At 36.2% G+C, this 19502-nt stretch overlaps 3 protein-coding genes across 7 annotated transcripts; all 3 read left to right on the forward strand.

Moving 5' to 3' along the window:
• Positions 1-1810: 1810 nt before the first annotated feature.
• LOC147532901 (uncharacterized) lies at positions 1811-5386 on the forward strand. Of its 2 annotated transcripts, none has more exons than XM_086645260.1 (5): positions 1811-1978; positions 2926-3058; positions 4296-4395; positions 4707-4793; positions 5028-5386. In XM_086645260.1, exons 1-5 carry the CDS (start codon positions 1918-1920, stop codon positions 5160-5162), a joined length of 516 nt encoding a protein of 171 aa, XP_086501386.1. In that variant the 5' UTR covers positions 1811-1917; the 3' UTR covers positions 5163-5386. The 2 variants fall into 2 exon arrangements, with proteins under 2 accessions (XP_086501386.1, XP_086501387.1); XM_086645261.1 differs by having other exon boundaries at positions 4299-4395.
• Positions 5387-8318: 2932 nt separating this feature from the next.
• Positions 8319-11240, forward strand: LOC147532902 (F-box/kelch-repeat protein At5g42350-like). 4 transcript variants are annotated; one of them, XM_086645256.1, is made up of 2 exons: positions 8319-8855; positions 9201-11240. In XM_086645256.1, the coding sequence occupies exon 2, from the start codon at positions 9257-9259 to the stop codon at positions 11084-11086; it is 1830 nt and encodes a 609-aa protein (XP_086501382.1). In that variant the 5' UTR covers positions 8319-8855; positions 9201-9256; the 3' UTR covers positions 11087-11240. The 4 variants fall into 4 exon arrangements, with proteins under 4 accessions (XP_086501382.1, XP_086501383.1, XP_086501384.1 ...); XM_086645257.1 differs by having other exon boundaries at positions 8375-8855; positions 9187-11240; XM_086645258.1 differs by having other exon boundaries at positions 8375-8850.
• Positions 11241-13825: 2585 nt separating this feature from the next.
• LOC147532903 (uncharacterized) lies at positions 13826-17541 on the forward strand. Its single transcript, XM_086645262.1, has 8 exons — positions 13826-14405; positions 15179-15254; positions 15342-15377; positions 15489-15626; positions 15909-15995; positions 16358-16405; positions 16483-16559; positions 17096-17541. The coding sequence occupies exons 2-8, from the start codon at positions 15180-15182 to the stop codon at positions 17241-17243; spliced, it is 609 nt and encodes a 202-aa protein (XP_086501388.1). The 5' UTR covers positions 13826-14405; position 15179; the 3' UTR covers positions 17244-17541.
• The last annotated feature ends 1961 nt before the right edge of the window (positions 17542-19502 follow it).

Here is a 19502-nt window from a genome sequence, read left to right on the forward strand (position 1 = left end):
TCCACTAGTTCGCCTTGACCCAACTGAATGTAGGGTTGGGAATTTGGTCCGAAAACCCGGATCCGCCCGTGTCCGCCCACGTCCGCAAAGGACCGAGACCGCCCGTGACCGAATCGGGCAAGACCCGTCCGACCGAGAAGGTTTTAGCGGACGGTCACGGACAAAAGGGCCTACCCGGAGGTCCGCCCGTGACCGACCGCTTAAGTGAAGGTCCGTCCGCCCGTCCGGATTACCCGCCTCTAGCCCGAAAGATTACTGACCCTTAGATTTCTTAGGGTTATATTTGAGCCTTTAGATTTGCAAGTGACTTATATATAAATACAAAACAAAACCTAAAACCATTTTACCCTTCTCCTGGCCACTTCTCTTCTCATTCCCAAATTCCTCAATGTAGGTATGACTGCTGAAACACATGTTTGAAGAACCCTAAATCTCTAACCTTTAGTCTCCAACTTTTCAACTTATCTTCAAGATTTCAACCCTCAAGGCTTTAACCGTTCGATCAACTCGGTAAGATATACTCATCTTCTCTTTCTTTTTGTTCGATCTACTCATCTTCTTCATCTTTTTGTTTGATCTACTCATCTTCTCTTTTTTCTGTTCGATCTATTCATCTTCTCTTTTTTTTTCGATCTACTCATCTTCAGATCTAAACTCGGTAAGAGATTTTCTTCTCTGTTTGTTTCTATTTTAACTTTGAATCTTTATTATTTTATCTGTTTAAATCATTATTATTATTTTGTTCAAGTCATTCTTACTTGATTTTTTTTTGTTTTTCAGGATACAACAACATTACTGTCATTATCTTATGCAACATACTGTCATTTTTATGACTTTCTTGATTTGAATATTAACTTTTGTAATTTTTGAATTCATTTAGAGATTAAGTTCTAATCTTATAACTATAATTATGTAAATTTGTTACTTTAGTAAATTTTGAATTTTGGCATTTGTTTAGGTATTTTAACACTATACCCGACGCCCGACCGACCGGTGCCCGGCATGTCCGGTTGGATAAAACGGACACAGGCGGACATTTTGAGGAAAAAATTCCGGTTAGTCCGTCCGTTTAGTCCGCCAGCCCGAGTGGTCATCGCGGAGTTTTGTCCGTTCCGCCCGGACCGGGAGCAAGTCTGCCCGCGGACTGCCCGTCCGGACCGATTCCCAACCCTAACTGAATGTAGTTCCATTAGAGTGAGTGGGGGGTATATGGATGAATCGAATAAATGAAGTATATTCGGTACAATCCAAAAAGTTGATGTAATTTGGTTGGTTATCATTTGGTGACGTTAAGTGGGTGCAGACATGGGCGGGTGCGCAAGTAGAAGTTTTAACCCATGCCCGCCCACAGAAACTTGGCGGGCTGGACGGGTTGTGCCCGAGACGGGCGCAAACGTCTGTGGTCCTCGTTGGGCTCGGGGTGCCCATGGCAGGTTTGGGCTCCTTGGGCTCAGGGTGCCCATGGGCAGGTTCCGGCTCATGGGCATAATTCCCACCCTAACCAATACCGGGCATGGGTTAAAACCTCTACTTGCGCACCCGCCCATGTTCGCACCCACTTAACGTCACCCCTAACCAATACTGGGCACATGGGGGACGGTTGTAACCGCTGGGCAATATTGGGAGGCGCCTTTAAAGTTCTCTTAAAATGTTCAATTAATACTGGACATGGACTCATTAGTGGCGCTTATTTTCGGGGCCCCAATAACAAAATTGAGAGGTGTCTTTAAAACTTACAAGGCCTACATTATTCATTTCACACGTGTAGTACACACAAGCCATATATTAGCATTGAAGTTATCGAAAACAAAATCCCATCTGTTCTAATTCACATTTCTCGTTGTACCTTCCAAGTTCCATCCATCAATTTTACTCTCTCTCTCTCTCTCTCTCTCTCTCTTCGAAATCCATTAAACAATGTCTGCTCTCACAAGTTCTCTCGTCTATGCTCCAAACCCTAAGATCCACTTATCTTCTGGTAATTCTTTGATCTTAAATTTTCCTTATTCATTCTCGTTAAGTTGTTTGTTATTCTTGATCAGCTTAGATTTGATTTCCCAGTAATTTCGTTTTCTTCTTTAACATATCAATTCTTATAGTGAAGTCTGATCCATTTCCCTCATTCTTTTGTATTTGTTTCCAAATAGATGATAGATCAAACTTGTAATTGGTTGAGTTTCAGATAACTCACTTTTCATCTGAACCTCCCAAATTCTACTATCTGTTAATAATATGATTTGTATATACTAGTGAATTTTGTATTGAATGTGATACAATAAAGCAACAATAAGGAGTTTCTTGAGGGGAAATATCTATCTTTTTTTGATGGGTTTTAATTGATCAATTAGGTCGTTTGAGTATAAATAAGCAATGGGTAGCATTTTTTTGTTGAGAATTAGTACAAGTAGGCGGTAGGTGTGGTGGTATTCCACACTTGTGTCATCTGGAACCATAGCTAAGACATACTCATTAGAAACATAGTGATTTGAAAATTGTGTTCTTGTCCGTTGACATTCTTGGGGTTCATGCACTTAAGCTTTAATCCCTAAAAAAACTCTCGAGGCTTTCCGTCACTTCTTTTAGTGTTTGGGTTTGTGGGTTCGAGAGTTTCAGTTGGTTGTACGTTGTTTGTCATGTTTTGGTATGGATTGGCTGGAACTGTGATTCGTTGTTGGTGAACTAACTTAATAAGGTAAAAGTTATCTGCAGTTGTGAGTGAGTTTGGACATCAATCGTGATTCTTGTCGGTGGCTTAATTTATAGCACTGCTTGAAAGAACCATGTTGCCTGAACGTTTAGCACCGCTTGAAAAGCTGTTTTGCAATTCGTAACTATTATGTTTACAATTTGTTTTTTACATTTTTTTTCTCAAAATTGTGTTTTCAAGTTTGTTACCTACTTAATCTTTTATCAATTTCCATATAGGATCCCAATTGGTATTCACGGAACAATGCATGACGAATCTTGCTCCCTGTAAATTGTCTTTCAGCCCAATCATCCAGAGGAATTCAAAGTTTTCAACTGATAACAAGCCACTTGTGGTTCGGGCAAGTTATAGGTATTACTTCGCTTAGTACCTAATTACTTTTTGCTGTTTGCTCTTTCACGTAATTGTGACTTGTAGATTGAAAATGTGACAATTATCATATGTTCATGTATTACCAATTCACATGAAAAAGATGTTTTCATTTAGGAGATCATTCTTAGATTTTTATTGTAAAGAAATTTCAGTCTCACACTATAGCTTAGAGGAAGAATTAGGAGATGGTTCTGCGGAAAGCCTAAACTGAAGGCATTTTCAAAGTATGGCAATTAGAGTTACTGGTAATGCCTGAAAAGTCAAGGCGAGGAGAAGAAATGTCAATGTGATTGACTGGGGTTGTTTTAATGCTTTAGATATTTATTTGCTCGTTCCGAAGTGTTTCTCTATCAAGCACAAAATCCCATAATAAGTTTTGATATCCATAATCGTTTCCCGTGAATGGTTTATATAAACTTTTTTGCTCTCTTAATGTGTTATTTGAAGTTTAAAGTCTAATATACATGTCTTTTATGCGCTGTGGTTGGGTTACTTTACATTGTCCGCTTCTTGCTTCACTCAAGTAAGTGCTTTGCCGTGCCCCAGGCGGTATAGGCATAGTGCTCCTTTATTGTTCTTTTGGCTTGTAATTCTATATTTATTTAAATGATATCAGCAACAACCGTGCTACACTAGGATTAGGTATTTTATTTTAATAAGGATGGGTGTAGCCACATGGATATAACTCACCACCCTTGATTCTTTAGAAGTTTAGAATTCTTCATATGGACGCTAGTGCGGATACCTATATTTAATATCAGTTCGAGGTTGCCAGATGCTAAGTAGGAAAGGCCAAAAATGGGACACGAGCATGGAAATACTTCGCCTTATCATAATATTAACTTTTCTTATATTTTCTTGCTTTTAAATCTACCTCCACTTTTACCACACACACACACACAATCTCACATGATACACAATGAAGCAATTATGTATCAGACAAGAGTATCGAGACCATGTAGGTATGTTTATGCAATGCACCTTTATTTCAATATGTGTGTTTGTGTATACACATATATTATATGTACATATATATTACATGTATATATACTTGTGATTTGTGAACCATTCAGAACCAGGATAAGCAAGGATCAGTGTCGTAGTTCTTTTACGTTGCTTTCACCGAAAGCCGTTTTTTTTGCTTCTGTCATATGGACAATATTTATTATTTGCTACACATTTGAACTGGAAATTCCTGTTTTTCATGCATGTTTAGCAGAGATGGTGGACAGCCTAGCAGCGCAAGTGTCTTTGTTGGTGGCTTCATATTGGGGGGAGTAATTGTTGGAACACTAGGTTGTGTATATGCACCTCAGGTATTTTCAGTATACATTTGTTGCCGACATCGACATGTGGGGGATCTTAATCTATAGAAACACAGCATGTAGTTAGTCGTAGCACTTCCATACAGCGAGATTTGTTTGCATATATTATTGACATTGATGCCCACTCTCTACACGCAAAAATGTTTAGAAGTTCAGTTGTGAATATTATTTGCCTAGTGAACTTTTCCGCTGAATGCTCCATTAGCTCTTGCTCTTATCAGTAGCCCAATATTTGGTTGTTCTCAATGGGAACTTTAATCAATTTATGTAAGTTATGGTTCACCATATATACTTTCTTTCAGATCAGTAAAGCGTTAGCTGGAGCTGACAAGAAAGATTTGATGAGGAAGCTGCCTAAGTTTATATATGATGAAGAAAAAGCTTTAGAGGTTAGCACTTGACCACTAATGCACTAAGTAATCCCAGACAAGATTTTTGTTTTGCTTCATTTTCTTTATTCTCCAATCTTCATTTTTTCGCTTAATTTTGTTTGGATCAAATAACTTCTTTTATATAATATCTTCACCGTACTATGGATATATCAAATATCTTCTTGTTTCTATCTCTAAATTCTTGATCGCCCACTCACCTATATTGAACTGCGTTTTATTAACAAACAACAGAAGACAAGGAAAATCCTGACAGAGAAGATCGCACAGCTGAACTCAGCTATCGACGATGTTTCTTCTCAGCTTCGTTCAGAGGACACCCCAAATGGAGCTGCCTTAAACTCTGAAGAAATTGAAGCTGCAACATGAGAAAGATGGTCCAAGTATAACTTCAACTTTCATTATATTTCGCACAGTTCCCAAATCGCGATACTAGTTCTGATATTCTGGTAATATTTTGTTTTCCTTGTTTTTTGTAGAGATTACCGATTGTCGTCTGACATTATCTTTCTTTAATAGTCATGGAATAGTTGAATCTGCGAGATTATTACCGTAGCAACTTCATAGTTGATATCTAAACTCTAGTGGCATCCCATTTTGTGTTATTTTAATACCGTACTCTGCTAGTTTGATTATTTCTTGATTTTGTGGAGATTTTGGAGAGTTTTTCATTTAGTCGAACTTCTTTTGGCCCTAGAAAGCTCCTTTTTGCTTTTTTTTTTTCATGGGTACAGGTAGTTTTTCTTCTGCTAGAAACATGTGGTTTGGGCCCCTCCAAACTCATTTCCGAAGAGTGGAAAGTGTTAAAGACTGTCGTTTTAACAGCTACCCGGCCACACTTCAACAAAAAAGGAAACAAAAAAAAACAGACTGATCTTTATCATTTTCAATTGTTGTTGTTTCGACGAGAAGTGACTGACTAAGAATATTTTTTTTACAATGTAACAATACTACATGAAAAATATGGGTCGTTGTTTCAGGGAAATAAAGATATTTTCCGGAGAAGACTGTGGGTGGAAACAAAATTTTTTTTGTTTCCTCCAAACACTACTCACTTCTTATGTTTTGATTTTCTTCTTCCACCATCTTCCTTCTCACCAACATCAACTCCCGCGGTCTTTATTTCCGGTGACAACAACTCCGGTCATCTATCTTCTTCCCCCTCTCTCTCTCTCTCTCTTTTATCTTCTCTCTCTCTTTGTTCTCTCTCTTTCCTCTTTTTTTTTTCATAGTTTCGACGAAGGGGACCCTCATGTGGTTCTACCAGACCAAGGGTTCCCGCGAAGGGACCATTCCCTTCACCGGAGCTTAGAGAGAGAGTGTGAGAAGAGAGATACAGAGAAGAGAGACTGAGGAGAGAGACAGACTGTGAAGAGAGAGAGAGAGAGAAGAGAAGAGAGATAGAAAGAGGAGAGAGTAGGCCGGCGGTGGCCGGAAAGAGAGGGTCGGACGGAGAAAAGAGAGAGAAGAGAGATATGATACGTTCGGTTTGAGGTTTTTTTGTTTTCCACCATCTTCTCAGGAAATTTTTCTGCATCCTTCAAATTGGTGACCATAACATAAACAAGCCCTCATAAAACCTTGCTAAATTTGGGCCCAGTAAAAAGTGGGTCAAGGTATCAACTCCCTTCTACTTTTATACAATCCTCTCTGCGATCTATAGTTCCAAAATCCAAGAGCACAATTCCTGATCGTTAATCTTTTGTAACAGGTTAAATCCAATACGTCAGATTCACTAAGGGTCTGTTTGATACGTGAAAAAAGTGGGTAAGAAAACTGATTTTCTTAGGAAAATCCGTTTTCTGGTGTTTGGTTGGTGTTTATGAGTAAGAAAACCAAGTTCTTATAGAAAAAAAAGTGGGAAAAAATGGTGTTTTATTTGCCCACAAAAAAGGTGGGAAAACCTAATTCCCACCCTCTCTCAAAAACGCGCTCTCTCTCCTCTTCTAGTCTTCCGTGTTTCTCTCTCAAACTCTCATCTCTCTATTTCCATGGTTGAAGCTCCATCTCCATTTCTCATGGCTCCAAGAAAACTCTAGTTTGTAGAACTCCTTCAACAGCAATATCAAAAGCATCTTTTCAAAGATTTCTACGTGGAATGGATTGAAACCCTAAAAACCACTTTACTCCCACTACTACGTTTCAGTTCTGGTTTCTTCTTCAAACCATGATTCAACACCATTTTCAAAACTATTACCTAACCCTAGATCTTGCAGCTTCCGAAGATGTTTCACCCTAATCTCTTCACTAATCTTCTTGAAAACCCCCTTTTTTTGGGTTGGCCATTTTCACCCTAATCTCTTCACTAATCTCCTTGGATCATTTCTCAATAATAATAATAATAGTTCAGATGAAGAAATTTATGATAACCATATCGAAAAATCATCAAATTTCCATATCGATTTGTTTGGTAAAGCATGAAATGGGTCGAATTGAAGATGGGGCAGCTCGGAGTACTCAGCAATCCTAACTACAAAATAACTGCTCTGCTTGACCACTTAGCCATGATTACAGTTCAATCTGATCACCGAGGCATCTTTGATTGCAAACTAGTGATCAAGAGTTAGTAATGCTCACCAACTATCTGCTTGAAATAGCTGAGCTCAATTATATGAGTAAACTCGATCACAAGCATTGGGAGTCATATGTATCCAAGCAGCGAAGGCACCACTGAACATATATGAGAAATGTCGGCCGAGCTCAGTCCTCTGCTGAGTTGTTATCTTATAAAATGGAGCTGACGAAGAGATCAAATCGAGCCGAAGTCGGCTTACGGGTACTTCTAGTATTTAATGTTAATATATTATGAAATCTTTGACGCCAGAATGATTGGATGAGTGAAGAGGAATCAACAGAGTTGTAGTCATTTTAAACTTTAGAGTTTAGACTGTCATTTTATACAATTGGGTTTGATTCTAATCAAGGGTGTTATCACTTTTGTTTTATCTCCAAGGGCTTGCTCAATTTTTTGTTGGGTTTAGTGATGGTGAATTACTACATGAATTTGAACATTGCAAGATTCCATTACTTCTTGTTTTTGCTAAATCTACAAGGAATTCAATTTTTAGGAAGTTCAAGATCTTTATTAATCATGTGGATATCTGATGTTTAATAGTAGTTTTATTTGAATATGTGAACTTGTAATTCAACTTTCTTGTGTTTTTTAGATTTTGGAATTCTGAATTAGGTTTTGATTTGATTCAAAATTCACATTTACAGGGCAATTAGGAAGTTGAGGGTTTTGTTCTAACCATCTGGTTTATAAAAGAATAGATCATGAATTTTAAAGACACCCACCATTTTCTTACAACTACACCAAACACTTGAAAACTCAATTCACATCAGAAAATGTTTGATTTTCTTACTCATCAGAAAATGTTTGATTTTCTTACTCACACATTCTAACGTATCAAACGGACCCTAAAATCAAAACGGCCAACCTCTGTCTAACTCATATCAAACGGCACCAGACAAAATTCAGGTGGGTCCCATTTAAAAGCCAGCAAATCTTAGAAGATAAATCCCACTGCCAGAAAAGAAGTTCCCGAATCTAGAAAATAACAGCAGACGTGGCAAAAAAAGAACCCGAAAAAAACAAACAAATTTAGAGAGAGAGAGAGAGAGGTAATTTTAGAGAGAGAAAGTATACACACACACACACAAAGTAAAGAGAGAAGAAGAGAATGAATGCTTGTGCAAGCGCTTGCTTCTCCTTTCGTTTTTTGATGCTTTATTAACTCTAACAACATTCACCAACACTATTTTATTCCATCTTTTCTCTCTCTTCATTAACCCTAACTTTTATTACTTCAAATTCTATCTGATCAATTTTCTTTTGCTGTATGATTTGACCTATCCTCTCTCGAAAACCCTAATTTTTTTTGGTAAAACATTGATCCAAATCGATTCTGAAGTTCTGTGTAGCGCTGGAACTCGTACAACAACTTTAATCATCTTCATCACTTTTTTTTTGGCTTGAGAGATTGGTTCTAGTGTTTTGGAAGATACCGATATCCGATCTGTCGATTTTCAACACTGAAAAAGCTGAATCAACTATGTAAGGTAAGTTTTCGTATTTTCACTGACATTTTTGTACAGTCAGTTTCGATTTTAGGAAATTTTTGTGATTTGAAGCATTAGATCTGGATGATGTTTTCTTCCTTTAAGATGACATCAAATTTCATCACAAATGCTTGTTATCATGGTTTTAGTTCATTTCTAGAGCTGTTGTTTTCTAATTTTTTAGGTTTGAATCAAGCCTTTTGATCTTCTTTAAGGTGTTTGGATCTGTTAGTTTTAGTTCTAAATTGTTTATGCTAATTCTGGATATGTACTTATGATGATATAAGATTTCTTGAGTTGTTAGTGTTATTTTTAAAGTGAAATAGTTTAGTTTTCTAATTACAGGAGCTATTTTTGGGGATGAAATATAGAATTTAGGATTTTCAGAGGAGTTGTAGTAGATGGCTGGTAGCTTTAAAGGCTCTGGTAAGAAGACATCTTTTCTTCGTAATGATTTCGAAGATGGAACAGAAAGGAGTATTAGAGTTGAGAGATTGGTAGGTGAATCATCTCTTCAAAGGGATTTCGAAGACTTAAGTGTATCTAGGCGTCTTGTGAAAAGTGTTAGCCAGAAGTTAAGAAAGAAAAATAATAATAAAAATGGTGAAGATGATGAGGAAGAGGAGAGAAAAGTTTCTTCTGGATGTCTTGGTTTGTATGGAAAAGGTGGTGGTTGTAAAGTTGGAGCAGAAACATGCGAGGATTTTGGAGGTGGAATGAATAGAAAAAAGCCGTGTTCTTGGGAAGAAATCAAAGGGTACCAATCAATTTGTGGCACTGATGAAACTTCAATTGATTGTTTTCCAAATGGTGTTGCAGAGAGATTTTGGAGAAGGGGTAGCAAAAAGGAGAAAGGAATTCAATCTGAGGAATCACCTCTATTTAGTAGAATGGATCTTTTGCTTCCAGACGACCTCTTAGAATTATGTTTGATGAGACTACCTATAACTGCTCTGATGGCAGCTCGACTTGTCTGCAGAAAATGGAGATCACTTACTACCACCCACCGATTTATGAAGATGAGGTGTGAGGGTTTGTATCAAACTCCATGGTTATTCTTGTTTGGAGTTGTGAAAGATGGTTATTGTGCTGGTTATATACATGCACTGGATGTATCTCTTGATAGATGGCACAGGATTGATGCTAATGTCCTAAAAGGAAGATTTTTGTTCTCTGTTTCTACCATCGGAGATGATGTTTATGTCGTTGGTGGTTGTTCTAGCTTGTCTAGTTTCGGGACGGTTGATAAAAGCTCCTTTAAAGCTCACAAAGGGGTACTTGTATTCAGCCCGTTGACTAAATCGTGGCGAAAAGTTGCTTCAATGAAGTCTGCAAGATCTTCAGCTGTTTTAGGAGTTTTTAAGGTCAGCTCTGACTCTTCAATTTTTCGAAATCAGAAAGATAAGAGAGAAAGGCAATTTACCAGGTCAAGGATTGGTGGTGTTTCAGATGTTTATGAAGATCCTCACAGACTCTCAGTAAGACGTCAACTCGGGGATGCTTTCGACGAAAATGAAGCATTAACAGATCCCAGAAGAAAGCCGTATAATTTTGTGAAACAAGAAAGGAATTTCTCAAATCGAAAAGGATTTACTAGGTATTTTCTGATTGCTGTAGGTGGTTTAGGGTTTTGGGATGAGCCTTTAGATTCAGGAGAAATCTTTGATCCAGTATCGAACAAATGGATGGAAATTATGAAGTTGCCAGGAGATTTTGGTATTGTTAGTTCTGGTGTTGTTTGTAATGGGTTCTTTTACGTTTACTCTGAAAGCGATAAACTTTCAGCTTATGATTTAGAAAAAGGCATTTGGATTGGAATACAGACCACTCAATTCCCTCCACGTATTCATGATTACTATCCAAAACTCGTATCTTGCAATGATCGATTATTCATGCTATCTGTCTCATGGTGCGAACATGATTATCTTTTAGACAGGAGAGAGAAAGCTGTGAGGAAGTTATGGGAACTAGACCTTGTAAATCTCACATGGGCTCAAATCTCTCAACATCCAGATGCACCCATGGACTGGAATGCTGTATTTGTTGCAGATAAAGATCGAATATTTGGTATCGAAATGTTCAAGATATTTGGTCAAGTATTAGATTTCTTCACAGTTTGTGACATTTCAGATTCGAGCTTAAAGTGGCAGCATATCTCAAGAAAGCACGTAGCTCATGAGCTAGACGCTACTTCGTGTGTGACCAAGTCATTGGCTGTGTTGCATCTCTGAAGTAACTCCAAAACCTTCGATGTTGTGATATTTTGTAGACTGTTGTATAACAATTATTCAATGTAGATTTTGAATCTCTCTCTCTCTCTATCGATTATTGTTCGAGACTGCAGTTTCCTAAATCAAATGCCGAAAAAAGGTACTATTTCTTTCATTAGCTTGAACTATCGGAATCATTTGTGTGTGTTTTTTATCATAATTTTACTGTCAATTACTTTGTCAAGTATTCTCTATACATTCTGAAGTTCTCTTCTAATCCATCCTTGTTTTTTTCTTCCATCTAAGCTTATCAAAAGTAGGTAACTGTTAGGGTTACACATACCAAGTCATGGAACTAGATGTCCTCAATAGATATTCATGCTTCAATAGTTGGAGGTAGAAAAAACATTGCTTTTTTTTTGTTTATTGTTTATTATGTCAATGATAATGATCCCACATCTAAGAAACGAAATCTCTCTGAGGACTAGAGTAGATTTATACTTGGAATTTAGTAGGTTCAAAATGAGTAGTTCGTTCCATGTCGTTAAACATTGGTTGATGTAGAGATATATGATTCTGATAAGCACTTCACAGTTCCCTTCCTATATTTATGTAGGAAGAGAAACAAAGTATATTCTTTTTCTTTAGTTTTATATGGAAGCACCTTTTACGGAATAAACTGAATTTGTTTTCCAGAATGTTATTTGTCTCAAGGTTATTTGTGGTTACAAGCCCTCCTATGCTTTCTGTTGGAACAATCATCTTCTGTATGTGCTCAATTTGCTTGCATTAGTTAGAAAATCAAGTCTTAAAAAAGATATATTCATCTTTCTCCTAATATAATAATGACACTTGGTTGTCAAAGTGGTTGAAAGTGTTCACATAAACTCCAAAACTCTAGAAGTCACATGTTCGATTATATAGGAGGTGGAATCTAGAGTTATTTAACTTGGGTTATTAAAAGTATATATAAGAAGTTTGTTGGGTCATAGGCTCTTTATTATGTTGTCGGGCTTTATGCTCCTTTCATTAGTAGTTTAATTTTAGCGGTTAGCGTAGCGTGCTTATTACATCTATGATCTATCAATGTCATGTAATGATTAATAAAGAACATAGTCCAAAAAAATAGGCAGAAACTTCGGAGAAATAAGAAAGTTTTCGATATATATAAATTTTTTTAAGGGAAAATGTGAATTTTTATAAATTTTCTGAGGTGCAAAATGTTAAGAGGAAACAAAACATCTTCTTCATCCTCTTATGTTCCTCATTTCTTACCACCAACTCTCCTGCCACCATCTCCAACTCTCCAAGCACGATCTCCAACCATCACCACCATCTTTCTTCTATTTTTTTCTTCTTCTTCTCTCCTTCTAACACAATAAGTTGTCCCGATATCAAGAAGGGATTTAAAAAATTGGGACTTTGGCTAATGCCCAAATATGTCTTGAGAGTTGTAGAAAATGATTCTCAGCATCAATCATCTTAGAACGAAACAAATAAGATTGCAAATGCCTCATAAATCCTTAATATCAGGGTGTTGTATCATTAATGTATACCAAATCTCTTAAAAGTTTGGTCAGTTTATCCCCATTTTTACTTACTAAATCTGCTTCTTCTGTGATGATATTTAGAAAAGAAGAGAGGGGAAAGAAAGAGCGAGGAAGAGAGGGAGAGGAATGAAGAAAGAGAAAAATAATAGTGGTGATAGTGGTCGAGGTAGTTGCCGGAGAAGAAGAAAGATTCAATTTTTTTTTTCAAGTTGTCCGCAATGTTGATGAAAACTTAGTTTTTGAAATATCGTTATCCTAATTTCTGGTGGCAATTGTAGCCAGTCCCTCCTCTCTCCCGAGGAACCTAGTGGGCTTAACAAGTTTTCACAACACATACTATATATCATCAAATCAAAGTGTGATAAGAGTAAACAAGTAATTATCTTCAAATTGCTTATAACTTGAAGAGTTCCTAACAGTAAAGAATAGAATTGCTTATAGCGGTTCAAAAAGTTTAACAAATTCCTAACAGTAAAGAAAAAAAAATCCTAGGGCTTGAAATAGACTTAAGAGTTTGTTCTAAATACATAAACTAAAAGGCAATTATTAAATTTGGCTTGAAATAGACTTAATATGTCTTGAGAGTCGTAGAAAATGATTCTTAGCATCAATCATCTTAGAACGAAACAAATAAGATTGCAAATGCCTCATAAATGTTCGATTGAGACTTAAGAGATGATGCCAAGGTTTTACCATATCTAGTCCATCTCATGTTTGATCGATTATTAATGCATCCCATATGTGTAATCTTCATCTAGAGGAATCATTAAGACAATCATAACAAAAATATCTATCAAGTTTCATCCAAAATTTCATCCAAATTTCTCAACAATCAATATCGTAGATCATCAAATCTTCATAGCAACTCAATTTCAACAACAAGATCAACATCCATTCATCAGTAACTATTCACAGAAACTCAATTTAATTCCATAGCCAGTTGTGTTGGTGGGAAGTATTTAGATCAAGATGCCAAACATTAGAATTCAGGTAATCATAGATCTTAACTATTCAACAACTAGAATCAATTACAAAACCAGATTAAAGATACAATTGAGGAAGACTCCTTATTAGCAATTTTAGAGAGATGGTAATTTTAGTAATTTCTTACCTGATTAATCAAAGACTAGGAGAATCGGTCATTGCTTCCTGTTGCTCATTTCTCACTCTATAAATTATTTAACCCACTTTAATCATCCATGTAGTGTAGGATTATTTTCTGGTGTGCTTGTATGTTTGTGATTCCATTCTTATGATAATCATGTTGGTGATGAGAATGGAATGGTGGTGGTAGTCGGTGAAGAGCAAGATGGTGACAGTGGTCATGGCGGTAGTGGAAGATGAATGTCTAGTGGATGTTGGGGGGTGGTCTGTGAAGATAGAATGGTGACAATACTGGTGGATGATGACTGGTGGAGTGATTAAGGGTGAAAGAAAGAAAGAAGATGGTATTGAAGAGGAAATTAAAATAGAAATAAGGGTATTCTAGTCATGATTCACACATGTAGTTCTCACACACGAAACTTAATTTCGAGTTGATGGTTTCCGTCCACGTGAGTGTAAATCAAAAGTTTTAGAAAAACGGGGGTGTAGACCTAATATTGATATAAAAGTGGGGGTGAATGTAAAAATCACCCTTTTTTTAACAGTTTATAGCGTTATTACCACGCCGACCAAAGCGTATAAATTGGAAGTTTAGAGAGAGAGAGAGAGGCACAGCACAGTACCCTTTTCTTCAACTTGAGATTTTATACTGTATATCAGTGCGTCCATCTGACCTTGAAATTCAAGTAAGTACCCCCTCGTATTCTTCAAATTTCAACTTCAGACTTATAAATACTTGTGTAGTAAATTGACATTCACCATATTTAGGGCAAAACCATCAAGATTTATCAATTGTTGTTGGATAGATACTTCGATGGGATAAATATAAATACCCAAACTTACTTGGAGACCAGACTGGGCATACTACTTTGAGGGTGACAAGATACTTCAATTAGTTTTGAAACCTAAAATTTTGGACAAATCCGTTCTTCTAGTCTTACGCTTCAAGGTGTGACAAGATTCAAAGTCCAAGTGAAAGTTAGTAAACAATCACCAGCCTTATAGCCCTAGACTTCTATGCCAAAATAGAACTAAGGAATGAAAGCAGAACAAGACCCATGAAAATATTCAAAAAAAAAACCCATGCAAGGGGTAACTTTTTACTCTGAAATTAAACTCTTATTTGTATGTATTTTACAATGTATGTTATTTTGGCATACCAAATTGAACAAGTACTATAATTTCATACGCATATAAATGGAAAAATTAGTTGCGCTTTTAGGTTTTCATTTTGAAAGTAGTTGATGTAACTTAAGTAGAAGATAGGTTTTTTAGTAACTTAATCGCTCAAAGTGAAAGGTCTGCCTCCCCGGACCGGAAATTCTGGTTCCGGCCCTGCCCAGAAATGGGTTCAAGATTTTTTGTTGAATGACTAATAATTTCATGAAATTATTGTTCGTATGGAAAAATGATTGATAGTTATTTAAGAAATAAGTTGTTTGCTTTGAATATTATGTAGTATGCAGGGAGATAACTGTGTTCAGAGATCATTATTTGGTGGTGCAATATCGACTACTTTCCCTCTTAGATTCGAGGTTAGTTATTACCTTTTAGTCTAAACTTTTTGATATTTAGTTTGGGTTTGATTCAGAATGATAATATTCTCAATCCATTTCTTTTAGGATGTGAGTAATGTGAGAGAAGTTCCTGATCATCAGGTTAGTTGAAGTTACTTTTTTGTTTTGTGAATTTGTAGTTCCTAATAAAAGTTGTGATTTTTATGGTTTGTTTGATAATATATTGTACTTTTTCTTTTCATGGGGTTGAAGGAGGCTTTTGTAGATCCTGCACGCGACGAAAGCTTGATTATCGAGTTGTTAGATTTGAAGCATGATGTTGAAGATAATGGAAGTGCTACCTGGTTTCTTCAAGACCTTGCAAATGAACAAAGCGCTGAAGGAAACACAGTGAGTTGTAAATTGGGTCTTGGGTTTTGTTGGTAATTACCGAACTTATGCCAGTGGTGGGTTTTTATTAACCCCAAACAATGCACAAAGATAATACAGCCAAGAATCTATATGATTCATATGATTTTAACCGTATCATGATGAGAATCACGCGAGCTTTTGTATTGATATTTGTTATTATGAAAGACAAAGAAAACTTATTTTCACAATGTTGTAGTTTCATTCAGGGGACTTTTCCCCAAGCAATGATGCAGCTAGGTCTTAACTTGTTCATATTTCCAGGTGCTTGAGCAGTCGGGAGTTTTCGAGGTAAATGGGTTACGGTTCCGTAACACGCCAGCAATTATGACAACCGCTGTTGGTCAGATGGTAATTCGTTTTTTATCACATTTATGCTGCAATTTTGTCATTGTTGCTTGTTTTACTTATATTTATTTACATTCTGTAGACACAGGGTTCTTGTTATTCATCTGATATTTCTCAAAGCAATTGTTAATCCGACGTATTTAAATAACGTTATACCTTTTTTGATATAATCGGTCTTTATTGTGACCAAATAATGGAGGATATTAGAATCATATCTTAGGCTTTAGGTCAGGCGAAACATATAATATAGATAGAGTTTTTCCACAACTCTAATTATGTTTCGGAACTTCAAATGCTTTCCCCTTTAAATGTTGACACCTAATATATGTGAACTATCGCTGACTTCTACGATATTTTTCCCTCAGGCGATCTCTAAGGGACGGCAAGGAAGAGAAGCACAAAACATTGTGAAGGTTAGTCTTTGTGCTTTACGATTTTAGTACAGAATTATTAGAGATTGCCTGTCCCAAGTTATCAACTACTTTTGTAGGTTTATTTGGCAAATCTCCGCCTCAAGGAAGTCAGCACTGATGTTCTAATCACTGCCTATGAGCCGATTCTAATTAGGTAAGTTCTAACTAATGTGTAGATCTGAACTTTTAGAATTTTCCTATCTATGACTATTACAAACTTGAAGGAGCGTTTTCCTAGATATTCTGCTATTGCTTAAACTTTTGTTTCTGACTAACTTCATACCCATCAACTACGTGAGGAAGAAAATCTAGTCGTCGAAATAAACTATTGCGAATGTAAAAGATGACATACAGTTTGTACTTCGTATTGTGGTCCATATATCCTAATAGGGCTTCTAGAGAATTACAGGATCTGCAGATAAACGAAGGCGGGAACTATATCTTGTACATTTTACATTTTCTAGTAGTTTCTTTGAACCTAAGCGATAGCAATTTTCTCGGCTTCCTTGTTTGCTATATGTTTTGCAGAAAAAGACATCCCAGTTAAAAAAGACTTATCACTTTGTTGGCTTCAACAACTACCCATTACCAAAATGCAACAGAAAATTCCAACTATTTTTTCCTTTCGTATACTATAAGATTCTTGTCACCGATTTATATCCCTAATGAGTTTCTTGTTTGTGATTATAGTCCTTTCAGTGAAAGTGCTAGCAGTGTGGGAGCTGGCTTAGCTGTTCCTGCTGTGGAATCTGGACGCATGCCGATGGCTGATATCTTCAAGCTTGCTGTCTCAAATTTCAAAGTTCATGACTGGAACCTGTTCGCTGGTGGTGCTTAATAAACCATCGTAAAGGATGTAAGATTAAGGGTTAAAAGAAGTTCCCTTTTTTGCTGTTTCCTAATTTCTATTAGGGTTCCATTAAAGAATGAAAACAGTTCGCAGTGGCAGTAGGAATTGTAGTTTCCGCTAAGCAATCCCAAAGTATGGCTTGTCAAGAAATCACCTTGTAGGCTTCGTTCTATATTAAAATGTTGAATATGAGCGAGTTAAATACTCTAAAGAGTCTGAATTTATCCAGTCAATGTCTGCTTTTTTTATACCTGATTCATTTGAGTATATAAATCTGATTCATCTACATCTAATTCGTCCAACAAAAAAAAAAATACTAATTTCGGTCATATATGTCCTGTTTTAAAGTGAGACAAGTTCAAAATGGTTTCGAGATAACAGAGTATGATGTCTTTAGGAATTATAGTCGACGAGTGAATGTGCGGTCTTATTTTATGTTAGAGTAAGGCTAGTAAATATCTGAAAGTCATGCGCACTTCAAAACCTCAAGCTCGAAAACTTAATTGGGCGGAAACAATTTTGGAAGGTTAAAGTAGTTTCTAACCAACATGGGCAGAGCCGATGGGAAAAACAAGTCCAAAATGAATTCGTAGAAAAAAAACGTGAGACGGAAAAAAAACATGTAAATTGGGAAGGCCAGAAGGACCACATAAATAATGATTTAAAAAATGTTTAAATTAATAAATAATAAACAGTATATATAAAAATAAAAAAGAAACAGTATTTCACACCACATTAGCTGGTTCAACCCTGAACCAAAACAGACAAAGAAAGATATCAGTAGGGGTTTAATGCTTTGAGGTATGAAGATGTGTGGAAGATCTTAGACAGATATCTGATTTAACACCCTTTCTGGCTTAAAATAGAATTTTTAACAAATTTATCATCAAATACTCAACATGAATTACAAAATCCCAAATGATAATAATTTTTTTGGGTCTTTGGTATAGGAAGAGGGATATCTGGTATAGGCAGCGCGTTTGAAAAGTCAACTTACGTATTTGCTCTTCCTTTACCAAATTAGTTTAAGGAGGGTGTTATAAGAATCATATGATAAATAGTGTTAAAATATGAGGACTCAAATAAAAGGTAACAATAAATCTAATCTTCTATTCACTTATAATCTTCTCTCACATAAACAACTCAACCCTAATACGGATCACTACTATCAACATCACCATTAGTATTAAAAATCTTGCAAAATACATAAGTTTATTGTCTTCGTTTACAAGTTTTTAATGATGCGTCAAGATCTCACGGATGAGGAACCGTCATTTATGAAGGAGGCAACTTACATAAACAAAGAACAGTCTTTTGACTTAAGCGAAGACATCGACTTAAACGAGGACATCGACTTAAACGAGGACATCGACTTAAACGAAGATATCGACTTGAACAAAGACATATATAATGAAGATAATATGTCTCAGGTAAAGAAAAATCTTTTTCTTGTTTACCTCTATGGTTGAACAAACATTTTTAGGCTTTTAGGTTGTTTTTATTCCAGTAAAGGATTTTCGGGTGGAACGACCGCAAAAGACAAACAAATTTCGACCAACTCAGCTGAAATTTCTGTTTTTTCAGCCGTTGTAGACAAAATTTGTCGAACTTTTCAGTGGGTTTGGATGTAACTTTTCACTATTTTCATTCATGAATTTTTTTTTTATGCTAAGCGAAATCTTCCAAAGTACTGTAATCAATGTTAAAATCCTAAAAATCTATGGAGAAATTAAGCAATAACAAAAGGTACGAATCTTTCTGCGAAGATGGCTATCGTGTTAGTATTCTAGGGCTAGGGTTCCCATCTCCACCTCTCTCTCTTTGATCTAAACGAACAGATTTAGGGGTTTATATCTCTTTTGGTCGAATAGGTTTCAAGGGTTTCTCTTTTGAGTTTTGATCGGACATAGTTTTAGGGGACTAATGTTTAATTTTGTAATATTTTGAAAATTAGTGTTTATCTCTCCCTAACCTAAAAGACTTGCTTCTCCTTATCTTTTTCGGGCTCCTTAACCATATTTGAAAGACTCAAATTCTTCTTGATATTCATAGTAGGACTCTGTTTGTCGTAATTTTGCTAGTGCAATCTCTGTATCTTCATACGTTGTTCTCCCGAAGCTTTTCCATCCAAGTAATTGATTGCAAACTCTTCCCATGTACGTAAATATTTACCTCTTTTAGCCCAACGACACCATTGCAATGTTTTTCCATCCAAGTAATTGATTGCAAACTGAATCTTTTGATCTT

This window comes from Eschscholzia californica, unplaced genomic scaffold (genome assembly GCF_041429995.1).
Source record: "Eschscholzia californica isolate CP2 unplaced genomic scaffold, dmEscCali1.0.p SCAF_6, whole genome shotgun sequence".
In the NCBI taxonomy this organism is placed as follows: Eukaryota; Viridiplantae; Streptophyta; class Magnoliopsida; order Ranunculales; family Papaveraceae; genus Eschscholzia; species Eschscholzia californica.